Source organism: Miscanthus floridulus, chromosome 4 (genome assembly GCF_019320115.1).
Source record: "Miscanthus floridulus cultivar M001 chromosome 4, ASM1932011v1, whole genome shotgun sequence".
Taxonomy (NCBI): Eukaryota; Viridiplantae; Streptophyta; class Magnoliopsida; order Poales; family Poaceae; genus Miscanthus; species Miscanthus floridulus.
Window position 1 is genome coordinate 45532946 of NC_089583.1, and position 17348 is coordinate 45550293.

The 17348-nt window shown below is 44.4% G+C and overlaps 1 protein-coding gene and 1 pseudogene across 1 annotated transcript; both read left to right on the forward strand.

The window, feature by feature from the left end:
- The first annotated feature begins 11541 nt into the window (after nucleotides 1–11541).
- On the forward strand, nucleotides 11542–13541 carry LOC136548469 (DNA-directed RNA polymerases II, IV and V subunit 6A-like; annotated as a pseudogene).
- Nucleotides 13542–16173: 2632 nt separating this feature from the next.
- On the forward strand, nucleotides 16174–16809 carry LOC136551455 (uncharacterized). The gene is made up of 2 exons (XM_066543005.1): nucleotides 16174–16659; nucleotides 16775–16809. Exons 1-2 carry the CDS (start codon nucleotides 16208–16210, stop codon nucleotides 16797–16799), a joined length of 477 nt encoding a protein of 158 aa, XP_066399102.1. The 5' UTR covers nucleotides 16174–16207; the 3' UTR covers nucleotides 16800–16809.
- Nucleotides 16810–17348: the final 539 nt, after the last annotated feature.

Genomic DNA, 17348 nt, shown 5'->3' on the forward strand with positions numbered 1-17348 from the left:
GGTAAACGCGCTGGATATTTTCCAAGGAATCAAGAGGAGCTTGAGGAGATGGCAAACGCAAGAGTTCCCGATGAAGAAATATTCTACAGGGAACCCTAATATACGCCATGTAGAATCAACTGGGACCTGTTATCAGCCGGTTTGGAAGACCAAGTTTCCTCGATGGTGCCCAGAGGGTCTGACAAAGACACAGAAAAGAAGGATGCAACGTGAGCATCAAGAGGATTTATACCGAGAGGAAAATTCCTCCAATGAGAGGTCCGGTCATCAGCAGTGGCAGGTAAAACACAAAAATAAGGGTCCATCGATAGATGTTAATATGGTATTCATGTTGCCGATGGAGTTTTTGGCACTATCTGATAATGAGGAAGAAGTTGTTCTCTCTGATCAAGTAGCTCAGTTGACACTAGATCCAATGATGGACTGTTTTTGAGAAACCTACTGATGACGAGAGACAGCATCTTAAGGCTTTGTTTGTGAAAGGCAGAGTTGATGGGCAGCCTGTATCTAAGATACTTATCGACTGAGGGGCTGCGATTAATATTATGCCTTATGTGATGTATCGGAAACTTGGTAAGGGAGATCAAGACTTGGCCAAAACCGATATGATGCTGAAGGATTTTGAAGGCAATGTGTCACCGGCTAAAGGGGCAGTATGCGTTGAATTGACTATCGGCAGCAAAACCTTGCCGACGACGTTCTTTGTTATTAATGGCAAGGGTGCATATAATCTGCTTCTAGGGAGGGATTGGATTCATGCTAATTGTTGTGTTCCTTCTACAATGCATCAATGCCTCGTACAGTGGATTGGGGATAAGATTGAGTTTGTCCCTGGTGATTCTTCTTATATCATCGCATCGGCAGAATCAGATACTTATGAGCGAACTAAATGCATATCAGGAGAAGTTTAGGGAAAAAGAATTCCTTAGAGTGGCTGATTATGAAATTCCACCGATCCAAGCAGTCGGTTCCGAAGAAGAGTTTTAATGGATAGGTTTGCCGATGATGGAAAATTAGGTCAAGGGTTCACATCGGTAGATGATTTAGTAGAAGTAGATATTGGTGATGGCGATAGGCCAAGACCTACTTTTATTAGTGCTAAGTTAGATTCCAAGTGTAAGCAGCAAATAACTGATTTGTTAAAAGAGTATAAAGATTGTTTTGCTTGGGATTATACTGAGATGCCTGGATTAGACCGATCGATAGTTGAACATCGGTTACCTATCAAATCTGGATTTCGGCCACATCAGCAGCCAGCGCGTCGATGCAACCCTAATATACTTCCTGACATTAAGGCCGAAATAACTAAATTAATTGAGGCGAAGTTTATTCGGCAGTGTCGATATGCAGAGTGGATCTCTAATGTGGTTCCTGTTTATAAGAAAAATGGAAAACTTCGTGTTTGTATTGATTTCAGGAATCTTAACAAAGCCACACCGATGGATGGCTATCCAATGCCGATTGCTGCTGATTTGTTGATTGATGCTGCAGCCGGACATCAAATTATCAGCTTCATGGATGGTAATGCAGGTTACAATCAAATATTCATGGCTGAAGAAGATATTCCCAAGACTGCTTTCAGATGTCCAGGTCATGTAGGGTTGTTTGAGTGGATAGTCATGACGTTTGGTTTGAAAAATGCCAGCGCTACTTATCAAAGAGCTATGAACTTTATTTTTCATGAATACATCAGCACATTAGTGGAGATCTACATTGATGATGTAGTGATTAAGTCTGGAGATATCACAAAACATCTAGCCGATCTACGAAAGATACTGGAGTGCACAAGGAAGCATGGATTGAAGATGAATCCTAATAAATGTGCATTTGGTGTATCAGCAGGTCAATTCTTGGGTTTTATGGTGCATCAGCGGGGCATCGAAATCAGTAGGAAGTCTATTGATGCAATTAACAAGGTGGTTGCTCCTGCCAATAAAACCGAATTGCAATCTTTGATCGGTAAGATTAATTTCATTAGAAGATTCATATCTAATCTGTCGGGTAAGATCAAGGCTTTCAGTCCATTACTTAAATTGAAAGCCGATCAGGAATTTGTATGGGGAGCTGAGCAGCAGTTAGCCCTAGATGAAATTAAGAAATATTTAACAAATCCTCCAGTGCTAGTTCCACCTCAACACGGGAAACCTTTCAGGTTGTATTTGTCAACTGATGATACCGTTATCGGTTCAGCTCTTATTCAAGAATTTGAAGGGAAAGAACGTGTTATTTATTATTTGAGCAGAAGATTAGTGGATGCTGAGACAAGGTATTCGGCCATCGAAAAATTATGTCTGTGTTTATACTTTTCTTGTGTCAAATTAAGACATTATTTGTTATCTGCCGAATGTACGGTCATATGCAAAGACGACGTAGTCAAGTATATGCTGTCGATGCCGATATTAAGTGGTAGAATCGGCAAGTGGATTTTAGCATTATCAGAATTTGAACTACGTTACGAATCGACTAAGGCAGTTAAGGGGCAGGTTATGGCTGATTTTGTCACTCAGCATTGTAATACAGTGGACTCTCTGGAGGTTGCTCCTTGGACACTTTTCTTCGATGGGTCCACATGTGGTGAAGGAGCAGGTATCGGCATTGTGTTGATTTCACCTCAAGGAAGGAAGTATGAGTTTTCATTGCCGATTGTTGCTACATCGACAAACAATCAGGCTGAATACCAAGCCTTGATAAAAGGGTTAGAATTGCTGAAGGAGATACGTGCCGATGCTGTTGAAATCTTTGGTGATTCTATGCTAGTTATAAATCAATTGGCTGGGATTTATGAATGCCGAAGTGAAGTTTTAATTTCGTATTATGAAAGATGTTTGCAATTGTTGAAAGGGTTTAGAGATTTTCGTCTTGAACATATTTCTCGACTGCATAATGAAGAGGCTAATCGACTAGCTCAGCATGCTTCAGGGTATCAGCCTATTCAGGAAGTGCTAACATCGGCGGTCGATACCGATGACTGGAGAAAGGAGATTGTCGATTATTTAAAGGATCCATATAAAAAGGTTGAAAGACGTATAAGGTTCCAAGCTACCAAGTATGTGCTCCTCGATGATGAATTATATTATCGAACTATAGATGGAGTTTTACTCAGATGTGTTAGCAGTGATGAATCGAAAAGCTTGATGGGTGAAATTCATGAAGGAGTGTGTGGAGCGCATCAATCGGCTTTCAAGATGAAGTGGATGATCAGAAGGAATGGATACTATTGGCCGACTATTCTTGAAGATTGTTTTAAGTATTTTAAAGGATGTCAGGGGTGTCAAAAGTTTGGTAATGTTCAAAGAGCGCCTGCATCGGCTATGAACCCTATAATTAAACCTTGGCCGTTCCGGGGATGGGCTATCGATCTCATCGGTCAGATTTATCCGCCATCGAGCAAAGGACATAAATTTATTCTGGTTGCTACCGATTATTTCACAAAATGGGTTGAGGCAATTCCTTTAAAAAAGGTGACATCGGCTAATATGATCGATTTTGTGAAAGAGCATATTGTTTACCGATTTGGTATTCCTCAAACTATCACTACCGATCAGGGTACTATGTTTACATCGGGAGAATTTGATGAGTTTGCTGTAGGTATGGGAATTAAAGTTTTAAATTCTTCTCCATATTATGCTCAAGCTAATGGTCAGGCTGAGGCTTCTAACAAAGGGATCATCAAACTCATTAAGCGCAAAATTAAAGAAAATCCTAAGAGGTGGCATACAGTATTAAATGAAGCCTTGTGGTCATATCGGATGTCATGTCATGGTGCAACCAAAGTAACGCCTTATCAGTTAGTATATGGACACGACGCAGTATTACCTTGGGAAATTAAAATTGGCTCTAGGCGAATACGTTCTCAAAATCAGCTGACAGCCGATGATTATGATACTCTTATGAAGGATGAGTTGGAAGATGTGGCGGGTCATCGGTTAAGGGCTTTAGTTAGCATCGAAGAAAATAAGAAAAGAGTAGCCAGATGGTATGACAAGAAGGTGAAGGTAAAGGAGTTTGCCGATGGAGATCTGGTCTGGAAATTGATTTTACCGATTGGACTAAAAGTTCAAAGTTTGGAAAGTGGTCTCCTAATTGGGAAGGTCCATATCGGATAAATCAGTCTGTTCCTGGTAACGCATATATTCTAGAAACCCTCGAAGGGGTTGTGTTTCCCTAGAGCATTAAATGGAAAATATTTAAAGAAATATTACCCTAGTATCTGGATGGATGCATAAAAGTATAAGTGCCGATAACAGTCCTATCGGCTAGAATTATACAAGGATGTCAATGTCTCATAAAGTGCCGATGCAATAGACAAGATTTACAAGTTTAACAAGGATTGGATAGCCAATATCGCACGCAGGCGAATCTGGTCGGCTTCCTTCATTTCTTTGATGTCTTCATCGGCAGCACCCTCCACAGGCTTGAGTTTTTTCTTCATGGCCAAGGCTTTGCGAGCCTGGATGTCTCTTTCTTGCTGAAGGGCCTTGATGGCATTGGGTAGCTGGCTTTCTTCTTGTTGGGCATGAGTTAAGGCTGCCTCGACTTCTTTCAATTCAGCCAATAGAGCCATCTTCTTTGCCGATAAATCTAAGATTTTCTGCTTAAGTTCAGCGCCCGAAGTCTGCAAGTTGCCGATGCCCTTGTGCTTCTCATCGGCAATTTGTTTCAGTTGTAGCATCTCTTCTTTGAGTTGAGCCTGAGCTGCTCTATCGGCAATGCGTTGAGCAGCCCGTTGATATTGCAGTTGGCGGCTTTCTAAATGGGCTGCTGGGAAGAGTACTTCTTCAACATCGGCAGGGACCTGGCCACGGATTGTTTTGAAAATTGCCTTTGCGGGGTCCGAGTCATCTACCAGTTGGGCGGTATCCTGCTGTAACAAGTTCAGGAGAGCTTCCAACTTGGACTTAATTTCTGCCGATATTGTTCCCAGTGCAAGGGAAGAACTTGTTTCCTCTCCATCATCGTCAGAAACGTCAATGGCAAAGGAAAATAGGCTGTTTGGGGAGTCTTGTTCCTGAGAAAAAGAAAAAGAGGTCAGTTAAGGATAAGTATGAATATTATAAATCGACTAGGTCAATCGGCTTACCTGTTTCAAGGCAATTTCCTATACTTGGCTGGAGGAAGCAGCCTAGAGTATGCCGTGTGGAGGATCGGCTGAGCTTGCCGATGGGATATCCTCTGTGGCCTCATCGGTGGTTGGCTCTTGGGGTATGATGACCGATGGTATGTCCTGTACAGGAGGATTAACTGCTTGCTCAGTTGCATCGACTGATTCTGGCCGGATTGCAGACATTGGGGCAGATGTGGGGATCGGCATGGACTTCTGTCGTTTTGGCTGTGCCTCGGCATCTGTTAAGGCTTTGCGCTTTGCTTGGGCCTCAGCAACGGTTGGCTAGGGGGGCATCGGCACTTGTTGGTTGTGGAGCTTGGACATCTGGTACGCTTGCCGATGTACCCATTTGTTGCTGCAAAACAAGTGTAAGGTATGATATTTAACAGATAAAATGTAAAATCAAAGGAATACCTCTGAAGGTTTGTCAGAAGTAGTGGTGCTTGATGTCGGAGGAATTGCCGATGACGATCCAGCAGCGGCTCTTACACCCTGATGATTAATGTTAATACAGTTTGTGATCGGCATGAGTAGAAATAAACAGGGTTGTTACCTTGAATGCCTTGATCAGGGTTGTAGCAGCAGCCAATGGAGTGGCCCTAGCTGTAGCCAATTTGGACTTGGAGGTGATGGTCTTGGCACGGGTCTTCTGGTGAGTCAAAGCAGCTAAGGTGGGGGCGTTGTAGCCGATCGGTGATATCGGGGAAACAGGCCGAAGATCGAAGGGTTTTCCACTTTTGCTCATAGATGGTGCTGGGTTGTTAACCTGTCACGAGAAAGTTAGTTACCGATATATGAAAGGAAAAAGCAGAAGGGAGTTAAAAGAAACTTACTGCGTCATCGGGAATGGCGTATTCAGGGTCGATCATGTGCCGATATGTGTGAGCAGATGTTGCAAACAGTTGTTCCCTCCACTCTCGCCACCATTGCTTATATGATTCGGTGATGAAAGATACTGGCGTCCAGACGGATATATCGACATCTGTAGTATCGGCATCGGGGGAGAGTCGCACTACCCTGCTCCAATCTGTTCCGCAGGTGATTGTTTCTCTGGGTTTGATCACATCGGCAAAACAAAGTTTGATTGGCAGTTGCCCAAAAGCCAATTGACGGGATACTGCCGATGGGTTGTAAAATTCATACGTGATATTGGTGTTTTTCCCGCTACCGAATGTGTTTACTGGGATTGCCCTGGGAGTAATGATGGCCATCATGAGTTCATTATCCTGATTCAGAGTGTCATCGGCAAAGTTGAAAAGAAGGGGGAATCTGTTTTCTTCGTCAATATAAGGTACCCAGGCCCTATGATCACGAGAAAGACCATTGTAGAAGCTTTGGAAGAATCTGCCGATCTGGTCTTCATTGGCCTCTGTTCCAGGGAGGACAATTATGGCTTCACCAAAATTGAGGGGTGAGCGTGTTGCCGATTCCTCGTCCCCAAGCACGTGGTCTTCAGCAATTTCTCGTGGGAATTGTTGGGCAAAGAAGTCCCATTGCAAACGTTTGTGCATATGGGCATTCAGCCACATGTTGATAAACCACCACGGGCCTCCTAAGTTGCCGATGGGTTCGCCAAGCAAAAGTTTCTGAGACACTTGATGAAGAAGATGATAAGTGGAGCTCAGAAGGTATCGGCCAAGAGGGAACCTTACACCATTAGCCAAGAGTTCAGCCGCGGGGAGGAAGGCGTTGGTTGGTCCTACTGATCGACCACAGAAGATAAATTTTTCTAACCACATATTCAAGAATGTGGCATGTTCCCTCTGGTTAACTGTCCCGGTTCTCTGGCATTCTTGAATGTATCCCGTCCAACCGCCGATGTTGCGGGTATTCACCCTATATTCAGATTTTCTGCCATAGATGGAGCCTTCATCGGCAGTTGAAATATCCAAGCCAGTGAGCATGTAGACATCGGCAAGTGTGGGAGTAGCTGGGCCATGTCCAAACATAAAAGTGTTTGTTGTGTCTGACCAGAAGTAAGCAGCTGCAATCATCATTGACTCGTTCTTTTGCATATCGGCAATAGGATAGCCTAATGCATTGGTCTAGCTTCCGTTCTGCCCAGTGTACTTGCATCGACCTATTGACCCTCAAGTACCAATCTTTCCACCCTTTGGTGGTTTTGGGCCAAGATCGGAATGTATCTTTCCATAAATTCAGAGAGAAATTTTGGGCTCTAAAGGGATTCTGTTAACCTCTGCATTAATCAGATCAGTTGGATCTGGGTTGCCCATTGGTCCTAGGCATTGGACATGCGGCTGATCGGTTGGAATAACTAATTTGTTGCGCAGTTCCTAAGTTTAGAGGATCCGAAGAACAAAAGAAAAGAGAAAAAATTACCAACTGTATGAACTCGCAAAGACCAGAGGAATCGAGGTAAAAGGTAACGGAAGTGGAACGAACCGCAGGGACGTCGAAGTTGATTGCCATTATCTTGAGGTAGATGGGGGCACGAGCCGGAGACTCGAGGTTGACGCTGGAGAAAAGTTCTTGTTGGTTGAGGTCGCGCAGTTGTTCGTCGGAGTCGCCGCCGGAAAGAGAGAATGTCAAAGATTGGAGTCTGAGGGTAGAAGACGAGCGTTCCGGAGAAATCTATTTATAAGCCGCTTGGAGTAGGGGTATTCTGGACTTATCTCTATGCCGCGCGCATGTAGGTCGAGGTGGTTCAGATGGATATGGTAACTGTTCGCACGATAATCAAGGGATTGTACAGATGATTTGATGGCAAGTAATCATGACTTGGAAGAGATCTCGGTACAGGATATTTTAATTCTGAAAATGGCGGCATTATTATGTTAGGATCTTGCCGATGGATTATTGTTTCGGTATCTTAACCATAATCAGGGCAAGAGTGGTTGGCAATTGTGCGATATTTACTGAGGTGCGTGAATCAGGATTAGATTTGATTAGATTTGATAACAGATCAAGTTTTGGCTTGAAGGATGAGTTACGGTAATTGGGCGAAGGCAAACGTTATCTGGAGTAAATTTCGGAGCATTAATGGTTTTATACTCCGAAATTGGGGGGCATGTGTTGACACCAGTTTTTTGCACGTGTCAAAATGATCAGAGTGGGCTAATCGGCAGGAGGAAAGTTACTGTATACGCTGACAGCCGATGAAAATCAGCTTGTAAAGATGGTTGCCGATGAATGGTGGTGATCGATGGAAAGGTTGATTTAGACTCGGGCGTTGCCGATAAGGTTGGAGATGTTATTGTCGATGCCGATGAAGGAAGGCTTGAAGACTACTGCCGATGAAACAGGAAGTATGCCGATGGAAAGGAGGTCGGTGAGATTTCCATCGTAATTGAGGCGGACAGGGAAATAGATAGGAGTTGATTTCCTTTTCTATATTTGTTAGAGTATGATTCATGTAAGAGTCACGTGTTTCCTTAGATATGGACTTGGTGTCCTAGTTGTATTTGGTTATGTCTCTTTAGATCAGGGTATAAATATAGATTGAGGGGCAATGTAATAAATAATCAATCAATATCAAAACCAATTTTTACTCCTATTTGCATCTACTTACTTTTCGGCGACTTCGTCAATTTGCATATTTTTCCTTTTTACGAGTTCTCATTGATTCGGCGAGTTGCATAGCTTCAGTGCGACCTTCGGCGATTCTCGAGTTCCGTGTGAGTACCTCTTGGCCGTGACTTCCGGGCGTATCGCTGTTGTCAGGACCAAAGTGCTCGTATCTTCATCCTTGTCGATTAACAGGTCAAATCGACTGGCACGCTTTGGATATCGATTCGGGTATTAGCCCTTTGTGTTTGCAGATCCACTTTTGCATCAACAGGAGATAGTGCCATCGCCGAGCTCTGCTCCGCCGGAGTTGGCTCCTCAGGGAGTGGTGGAGTGGAGGTTGATGTCGGGGCGTCGCCGGGTGCCACCGGTGTTTTTCCCTTGTCCAGGCTCAGGCTAGATAGATATCCAACCAGGGACCCTGTGCCAACAATTGGTCGTAGGATACCGGCGGAGAGCGGCGAGTCGCCCTGGGTTCGCGTAGCATCGGGGTGATCCTACTCGTGTCGTGCCCGACAAGCGTGGCGAGAGCGGCCGCCCGGGCGCCGCCTGCGCCTGGGCTGCCGGTGCGTGACGTCGTCATCGGCAGGCGGGGCTCGGGGTGTGAGAAGTACCATGTCGTACTCATTCCCTAGAGACATGAACTCCAGGCTCCCAAACCAGACCACCGTGCCGAGACGCAGCGGTCGTATGGGGTCTGCCATCCGGAACCTGTTGGGATGACAAAACTGACACGCAGAGATCCCCTACCTGGCGCGCCAACTGTCGGTGTTTTGGACCCGGGGGTCCTCAACCAACTAGTGAATTTGTTCTACGTGTTCCCGATTCCGGATGGTGATACAAAGAGACACAAGGTTTATACTGGTTCGGGCAATTCGTGCCCTACGTCCAGTCTGGGAGATTGATCTTGTATTCCTTACACCGAAGTGCTTGTAGTAGGGGGTTATAAGCTAGGTAAGAGAGGGAGCTAGTCTCAAGTCTCGGCGGGGAGTGATGTGGGCCGCTTGAGACGTTACTTTCAAGCGGCAGGGAAGTGTGCGTGTTACAGGGTGTTGTTCTTCGTGAGAACCTGTCTCCTCCCTCCCTCGAAATGGCCCAAGTCCTTTCCTTTTATAGTTTGAAGGGAGGACAAGGGTAGTACATGTGCTAACTATACGGCGTCATGCGAACAGAGGCGGCGTGTCCGAGCCCTGTAGCCCGTTCCTGTGGCGGTGTGGTCGTCGGAGTGGTCCGTCCTTGGAGCGCTGGGGCGACGTGCTGGTCACATCCGATCCTGTGCGTCATGGGAGCTCCAGGGCTGCCTCGGAGCGGGTGCGGCAGTCAGCGTGCAGGTCGCTGTGGATTGACTGTGCGCGAGGCCGAGGCTCTGTTGGTGCCGAGGCCGAACCATGGTGGGGGGTCTCGGCAGACGTGAATCCCGAGATAGCCGAGACCCTGGCGTAGAGTGCTGAGGCCTGGAGGGAGCGGTCGATCTGGTACACTGGTTCGGAGGCGATGATGACCCGAGCCAGACTTCCCATGCCGCGTTGTCTCCGGGGCGGGGATTGCGGGGCACAGTGCGGGCGCTGATCGTGGGCACAGCGCCAGAATACAGTGGCCGGTAATCCTCGCCGCGCCCTGTCTCAGTCGGTATGGTGTTGATGCGACTCCTTGTCCCGTTGGCTACTCCGTGGTGTCGAGCCGCCGTTTGGCTGAGATCGCGGGAGTGGTTGACACATTAATAGGACGTGACGTGCTGTCGTGAAGACTGGTCGAGGCGGGAGCGACGGGTTGTTGACAAGCCGGCCTCGAGCGATACGGAGAATAGCTGTCTTATTCGAGGCTGTTCGCACGGGGCCTCGGGCGAGACGGAGATTGGGCTCCTTGCTGAGATCTCTCGCGAGAGGCCTCGCGCGAGGCGGAGATTGCGTCAGGGCGCCGAGACCTCCCGTGCGAGGCCTGAGGCGAGGTGGAGAGCCTGGTGGGCTCGGACGGGGCCGGTGATGAGCCCATGGCTTACCCTCTAGCTTTGTTGTTGATGGGATTTAAGTGACCCTTTTGGTGTACGCTCGGGGTACCCCGTTCTATGGTACCCGACACTCTGTATCACAAATCGGGAAGTTTTAATTGTTCATTCTTCATGTCCATGAATTATGTGGACTGAAGTTTTCTGGTATATGGATGGATATGGTAGCAGAGTTCCTTGGAGTTAGACGTTTCATTATGATACTGATTGGTGGAAAGGTGGTGGCCATTCTTATTCTGTACTTAATCCTTGATTGTTGAATTGATTTGAGGCGATTGTTGGTTGCTACTCTTTGGTTTTATCCGAGCAAGGGCTGTACCTTTGGTCTGTGAAGAAAATTATTTGTCTGTTTATGCTCTTAAAATTTTGTACTTGTCTGCTACATCCTTCATCGTTAGTTTCTCAACCTAATCGTTAGTCCTTGTTTTTGTTTTGGAATATCTCTGTTTACTGTTTAATGTTATAGGATGTTTGTGTGAGCTCAGATGGATTCATGTTTCTTGGTAGCTATCTAATTATAAAGTTTTAGTTGCTCACAAGTTGTCTGAAACATGTGTCCCTTGGTGATGGTTGGGGTTTTTTTTTTATAACATACTTGCTCTAGAATCCTCTCTGAAATTAGTATGTGTTATGATTTAAACTTACTATTTTCGAAAAAAAGCATGCCCCCCTTTGAGCTAGGTACACTATTTGGTATGAATCCTTTTTACTTGTTGCAGCTGGTTGATAAGTCCTCTGAAATCAGTATGCAATTATGATTTAAGCGTATTCTTTGGTTATAGAAAATAAGGGGAACTTCCATGCTGAGTGCTCTAGCATGGGTGGTGTGGGTGATTACTGATTACATGACCAGAAGATATATGTATCATGATTAGGACTACATATATATTAGGCAGAATACAGAACAATGTCCAACTATCCTTTTGCAAGTAGCTGGCTGATGTGATTTCTTGTTATACCCAACCATTGGTACTCTGTAACTGTAGATCATCATATATAAATTATAATATAGAATCCTGTTTGTTTCAGGTATGAGGATGAGCCCCCAGAGCCAGAGATTGAGGTGCATAACTGTTTTTGTTCAGTGCTCACTTTATCGTGTGTTTATTAAAGGGAGGGATTCTGATTGACTTAGTTTTTATGAACAGGAGGGGGCTGAGGAGGAGCTTGAGAATAACAACGAGGACGCTCCTGATGATGTGGTAGGGGCAGAAGCTGAAGACAAGGAACAGGAAAAGACAGCACACGCGCAAAACAACAAAGTATATGACAAAGTATGAGCGTGCACACATTCTTGATACGCGTGCTTTGCAGATTAGGTATGTTTCGTTTCTGTGTATAATACCATTATATAGATTCTTCAGGTAAACTTAAGTTGACATTGTGAATTACTTTACATCATGAACGCTCCAGTTATGGTTGAGCTTGAAGGGGAGACTGATCCTCTTGAGGTAAAGTTGTGTGACATGCAACTGGGACTGGCCCACTAGATTAACTTGTCTTCTATAGTTATTTTGGCTGTTAGTTTTCATATACCACAGATAGCTCTCTTTGATTGAAAGATCACAACCTTTTTAAGTATTTTATTTTTGTAATCAACATTTCACCTTCTGAATTAAAGTTTGGATGATTGGATCTTTTGAGTACTTGAGTGTGTAAAGATAATGTACTCTCTGTCTTGTGATAGTGTCCATTTTTTTGTGAATCTAGCTTACATCCAAGTATCCAACTGCCAACAGATGAATGTGTTTTATGATGAAACTAGTCAGAACCCAGTAATTATCATACGGATACTGCCATGCTGGTTGAATGGGAATTTGCTCTGTTTCATTGCTAGGCTATGATAGTATACAGATGCTGATGAAAGTGACAGTTTTCATCTTACCAGTATGATTCTGAAGTATTAATTTTCTTCTTTGGGATCTCATTATTCCTATTGCTTGTATGCAACCTAATTATATTGTTGACCATGTTAAGTATTTTAACAGCATTCATTCATTATAGATCGAGCACTAATGAATGAAGACAGTGATTATTCTTTACATGCTGATATGCTAAAAATTAATGGCTTGTAGTTATACCATTTCTTTTTCATTTTGAAGCCTTTTGTTTTATTCATGTGGCTAGAAAGGATAAAGTCTTTTCTCATTCTTACGTCTCTACTAAGATTGTGTTTCTTCGATATATGTATTAAGTGATAGCTTTCTATCTAAGCGTTTATATTTCTGTATTCCTGTTGGACTTGAAAGATTCTTACTATTTCTAATTTCTATCACAATACAATTGTTTAGGATAAACGATTCACATTCTTGCAAGTTTTTCAGTAAAATATGATGATTTTGAAAGTACATTTAATATGCCGTACCTGTACCCATATATGAAGTTACTTCTATTATCAGTCAATTAATGGCGTATGAAAAAAAGTGCAGAAGGTTTAATTACATCTGAATTAATCCTTCGTGGCAAAACATGGTATGCTGTTTTATGGAAGCAGATTTTATGCAGTTTTATAATAGCAATAGTTGTCACCATTGAGCAAATATTTTGAGCTCCAAGCCTTTGGCAAAACAAAATTAAAACCAGTTCAACCTCAAACTGTCAGCTCTTATGTGATTGAAATGTTTCAGTCCACCCATATGTTTATATGTGATGAATTGATATACTTCTTGCTTGTGCTACTTTAGATTGCCATGAAAGAATTGAGAGCACGCAAGATCCCATTCACAATCAGGCGATATTTACCAGATGGAAGGTGGGTTCCTTCATTTAGAGACAAACATTTATGTATGATCTATATTCAATATAGTTGAAATGTTATTTGCATTGTTTTGGCACAGCTACGAGGACTGGAGTGTTGACGAGCTTATTGTGGAGGACTCCTGGAAACGTCAAGTTGGTGGCGAATAGCGCGATGGTGCTCAGGTCCAAGTCCTATGTTTACATGCATATCTTCTAAAGGGCGGTGAAAATTACAACTAGCGCAGAATTGTGGCTGCAGTGGTGAACTGTTCTGCAACTGTAATGTTTCTGTGACTTTGCCCTTGTACTTTCGATTTTGGAATGATGCAGTCGTACTGTATCTTTGTCATGTCTGATATAGCAAGGTTCATGAGCTTGTTTTGATCCTATCAATATCAATTAGGTCCAGAACACACCGAATTCCGTTTGGCTAGCTGCCCCTAGAATTGGAAACGGATTCCAACTAATGACAAGATCTTTACTCACCAAAATTACTCCCTAACCTGTAATTCGCATGGAACTTGATCTTGAACCTCGTCCCTCCCATCGCGCTTAACTTTGTCCAGCACTGCTACGGCAAACATAGGCTGCTCCCTCACTACCGCCAGGACCTTCTGCCCCCGTTGCGCACTGATGCCATGCCGCAAACCTAGGCTACTCCCTCACCGCCGTCGGGACCTTCCCTCCACGAAAGTCTGCCTTTTGTCCTCTATTTTTGGCAAATTCCTTGTCTGTGCTGTTAGTTGCAAGTAGAACTATATTATTCCATTTGATTTTTTTTTCTTACCTTGATCTGTAGTATTTTATTAGGATCTTGATCTTGTTTGGATTTTGTAAGAAGAATTTAATCTGACAACTCTTTCATAGGTTGTACTGCAACTGGGAAATCAAGGGTTTCTGCTACATTCCAGATATCCAAACAGGAATATTAGAATTTGAATGAAATTACTATTGATTTGATTCATAGTGGAATGGAAAAAGAATCCGATTTTCCAGATTCTTAACATCCAAAGTAGGCCTAAGATGCATGTCTCCTTCATAAATCGCCTGAGGTCAGAACCACTCTATTTATTTTTCAGAAAAGAAAAAATGCATTGTGAAGTACTTCATTTAAGTATTACTTAACTAGTGTAGTAGTCTTGATCTCTAGTTAGACCGTAGTGTTATAATTGAAGCCTTGTTTAGTATAACTGGTTATCTCAGTGTCATAGCATGGTTCTTCGTTCCTTTGTGAATGCTTTAGTCTGATCTTTTTTCATGGGATTAAAGTAGTATCGTATAATATAAGCGTGATGCTTATACTATTGGGTACCTTAGACTGTGGCTAGCCCCATGGATAGTTGTGGTAATTAGTAGGTGGTGATAGCCCTGTCTAACTTATATATTCCATAATATTTTGGTTAGTTATTAAAACGTAGGGTTCAATTGCACTCTATATCTATCAACCATTCTCATCCCTTTCTCTTGGTGTTTGGGCTGTACCCGAAGTGCTCTCGAATCCTAGCTTACTATTTCTTGGCTTAGTTATATATCTCTATAGTTTCATACTAGCTAGAGTTGTGCTTAGTAGTAGACGTACTGTAGGAACCTTGTAGTCACTCGTTGTTCTTGTTAGATTAATTTGGGCCAGGCCCATTATTTATTCTAATTAATCAAATAAACTTCAAAGGCCCACAATTATTGTTAAGTGGAAAAGTGATTAGTACCATATGGGAAATTCACTAAAAATGTTATCAACTTAAATAGTGAGTCTTAGGACTCTCACATAGACAAGTTGAGAGGGAGAACCGGGAGGCCACACGTGCGCGCCGCCGCCGCCGAGCCGCGCCGCCCGCGCGCGCGCGCCGGGCCATGGCCGTGGGCCGTGGGCCGTGGCCTGGCCGCTTGGCCCAACCAAAACCCTAGCCGCCTCTTCCTCCTCTCCACAACATCTGAGTGCTGAGCTGTTCGTCTGCATCTCCGACCGGAGTTCCCTGCGCGCACAGGGAGCTTCGGTAGCAGGCCTCCGTAACTTCCCCCGTCAAGCGTACCTGCACGGGTAGGCGGGGAATCAAGTTTTTGGGGAGCGCCGGCTTCCCGGTGCGACTGCTGCCCCGTCTGCAGTTTCCTGTTGGGGGACTTCTGCTTCCTGACGGGAGAGTCTCGTTCTACTGCTCCGACGCCGCACCTGCAGGAGCTTCCCGTGCTACTGCTGCGACACCGCACCTGCAGGAGTCTCCCGGCGCGACCTCCTCTACAACATGGTGGACACGAGGAGGACTGGTGGCCGCACCAACACCAACGATGGAGAAGATGGTGGCTCACTGTCCGCGGGTACCGACAGTCCCACCCTAGGGTATAAATCTAATCCCACTGTGCGCTATTGTTCATATGCTATTCTGTTAGCGTTTTTAGCGTTACTATTGTTTAAGTCGTATTTATGGATTAATATAAGTCGTAAATTGACCAAATGTTCAACACTCCAAAAACTTGATAGGTCATTTTCGGCTGCTAGTTTTGCTGCGTCACTAAAACCACCACCATTGAAAGATGATGGATCCAACTATAAAGTGTGGCGTGTCCGCTCCAAGCGCATTGAACCTCCTCTCTCTCACGAGGAGGAGATTAAGTTCAATGAGGCAGATAACTTGTTCAAGGGGGGTCTCATCAGCATATTAGCTGAAACCATGGTGCAAGTGTACATGGATATGGACACTGGCAAGGACATGTGGGATGCACTTGAGGCCAAGTTCGGTGTTGCCGATGCTAGCACTGAATTGTACATCATGGAGAAGTTCTATGACTACAATATGGTCGATGACCGATCTGTAGTAGAGCAGGCTCATGAGATACAGATGCTGGCAAAGGAACTCCAGAACAATGAGTGTGAGTTGCCTGACAAGTTTGTGGCCGGCGGTATCATCGCTAAGCTGCCACCTACTTGGTCGAGCTTTGCCACTACTCTAAAGCACAGGAGGCAAGTGTTCAGTGTGACTGATCTCATTGCTACTCTTGGTGTGGAGGAGAATGCTAGGGCAAAGGACACTCATGGCAAGAAAGCGCATGAGGAAAGTTCTAGCGCCAATCTGGTGCAAAAGAAGAACTTTCATGCCGCACAGAGGAAGAAGAAAAACAGGCCTGCAGTCAAGCCTAAAGCTGCAACTTTTAAGAAGAAGGGCAAGGAAAAAGAAAAGGGCCTTTGCTTTGTCTGCGGTGCATCTGACCATTGGGCAAAAGAGTGCCCTGACTGCAAGGACAAGCAGAAGAAGTCCGCAAACATGGTTGTTAGCGAATCTAGAGGATCTGGGTACGGTAATCATCTACCTACAGTTTTTTCAGTTTGTCTCCCGCCTGAGTGGTGGGTTGACACGGGTGCTAACATTCATGTTTGTTCTGATGTTTCTTTGTTTTCTTCTTATCAGGAACAAAGAGGTTGCTCCTTGCTGATGGGAAACGGTACGCATGTGCTGTACTTGGTGTTGGTACGATCAATCTGAAGTTTACTTCGGGAAAGATCGTGCAGCTAAAGAACGTGCAGCATGTCCCCTCCATCAAGAAGAATCTCGTTAGTGGATCTCTATTATGTAGAGATGGCTTTAGACTTGTATTTGAGTCCAATAAATGTGTTGTATCCAAGTATGGAACCTTTGTTGGAAAAGGCTATGAAAGCGGAGGCTTGTTCCGCTTCTCTTTGATGGATTCTTGTGATAAAATTGTGAACCATGTGAGAAATGATAATGAGTCTAATGTTTGGCATTCCCGACTCTGTCACATCAATGTTGGTTGTATGACGTGCTTAGCTAGTTTAAAATTAATCCCTAAAATCGATCTGGTCAAAGGGTCTAAGTGCCATGCTTGTGTTTAAGCGAAGCAACCTCGCAAGCCTCACAAGGCTGTGAAAGAGGCGAGAAATTTGGCGCCGCTAGATCTCATTCATTCTGATCTGTGCGAGATGAATGGTGTATTGACCAAAGGAGGAAAAAAATATTTCATGAC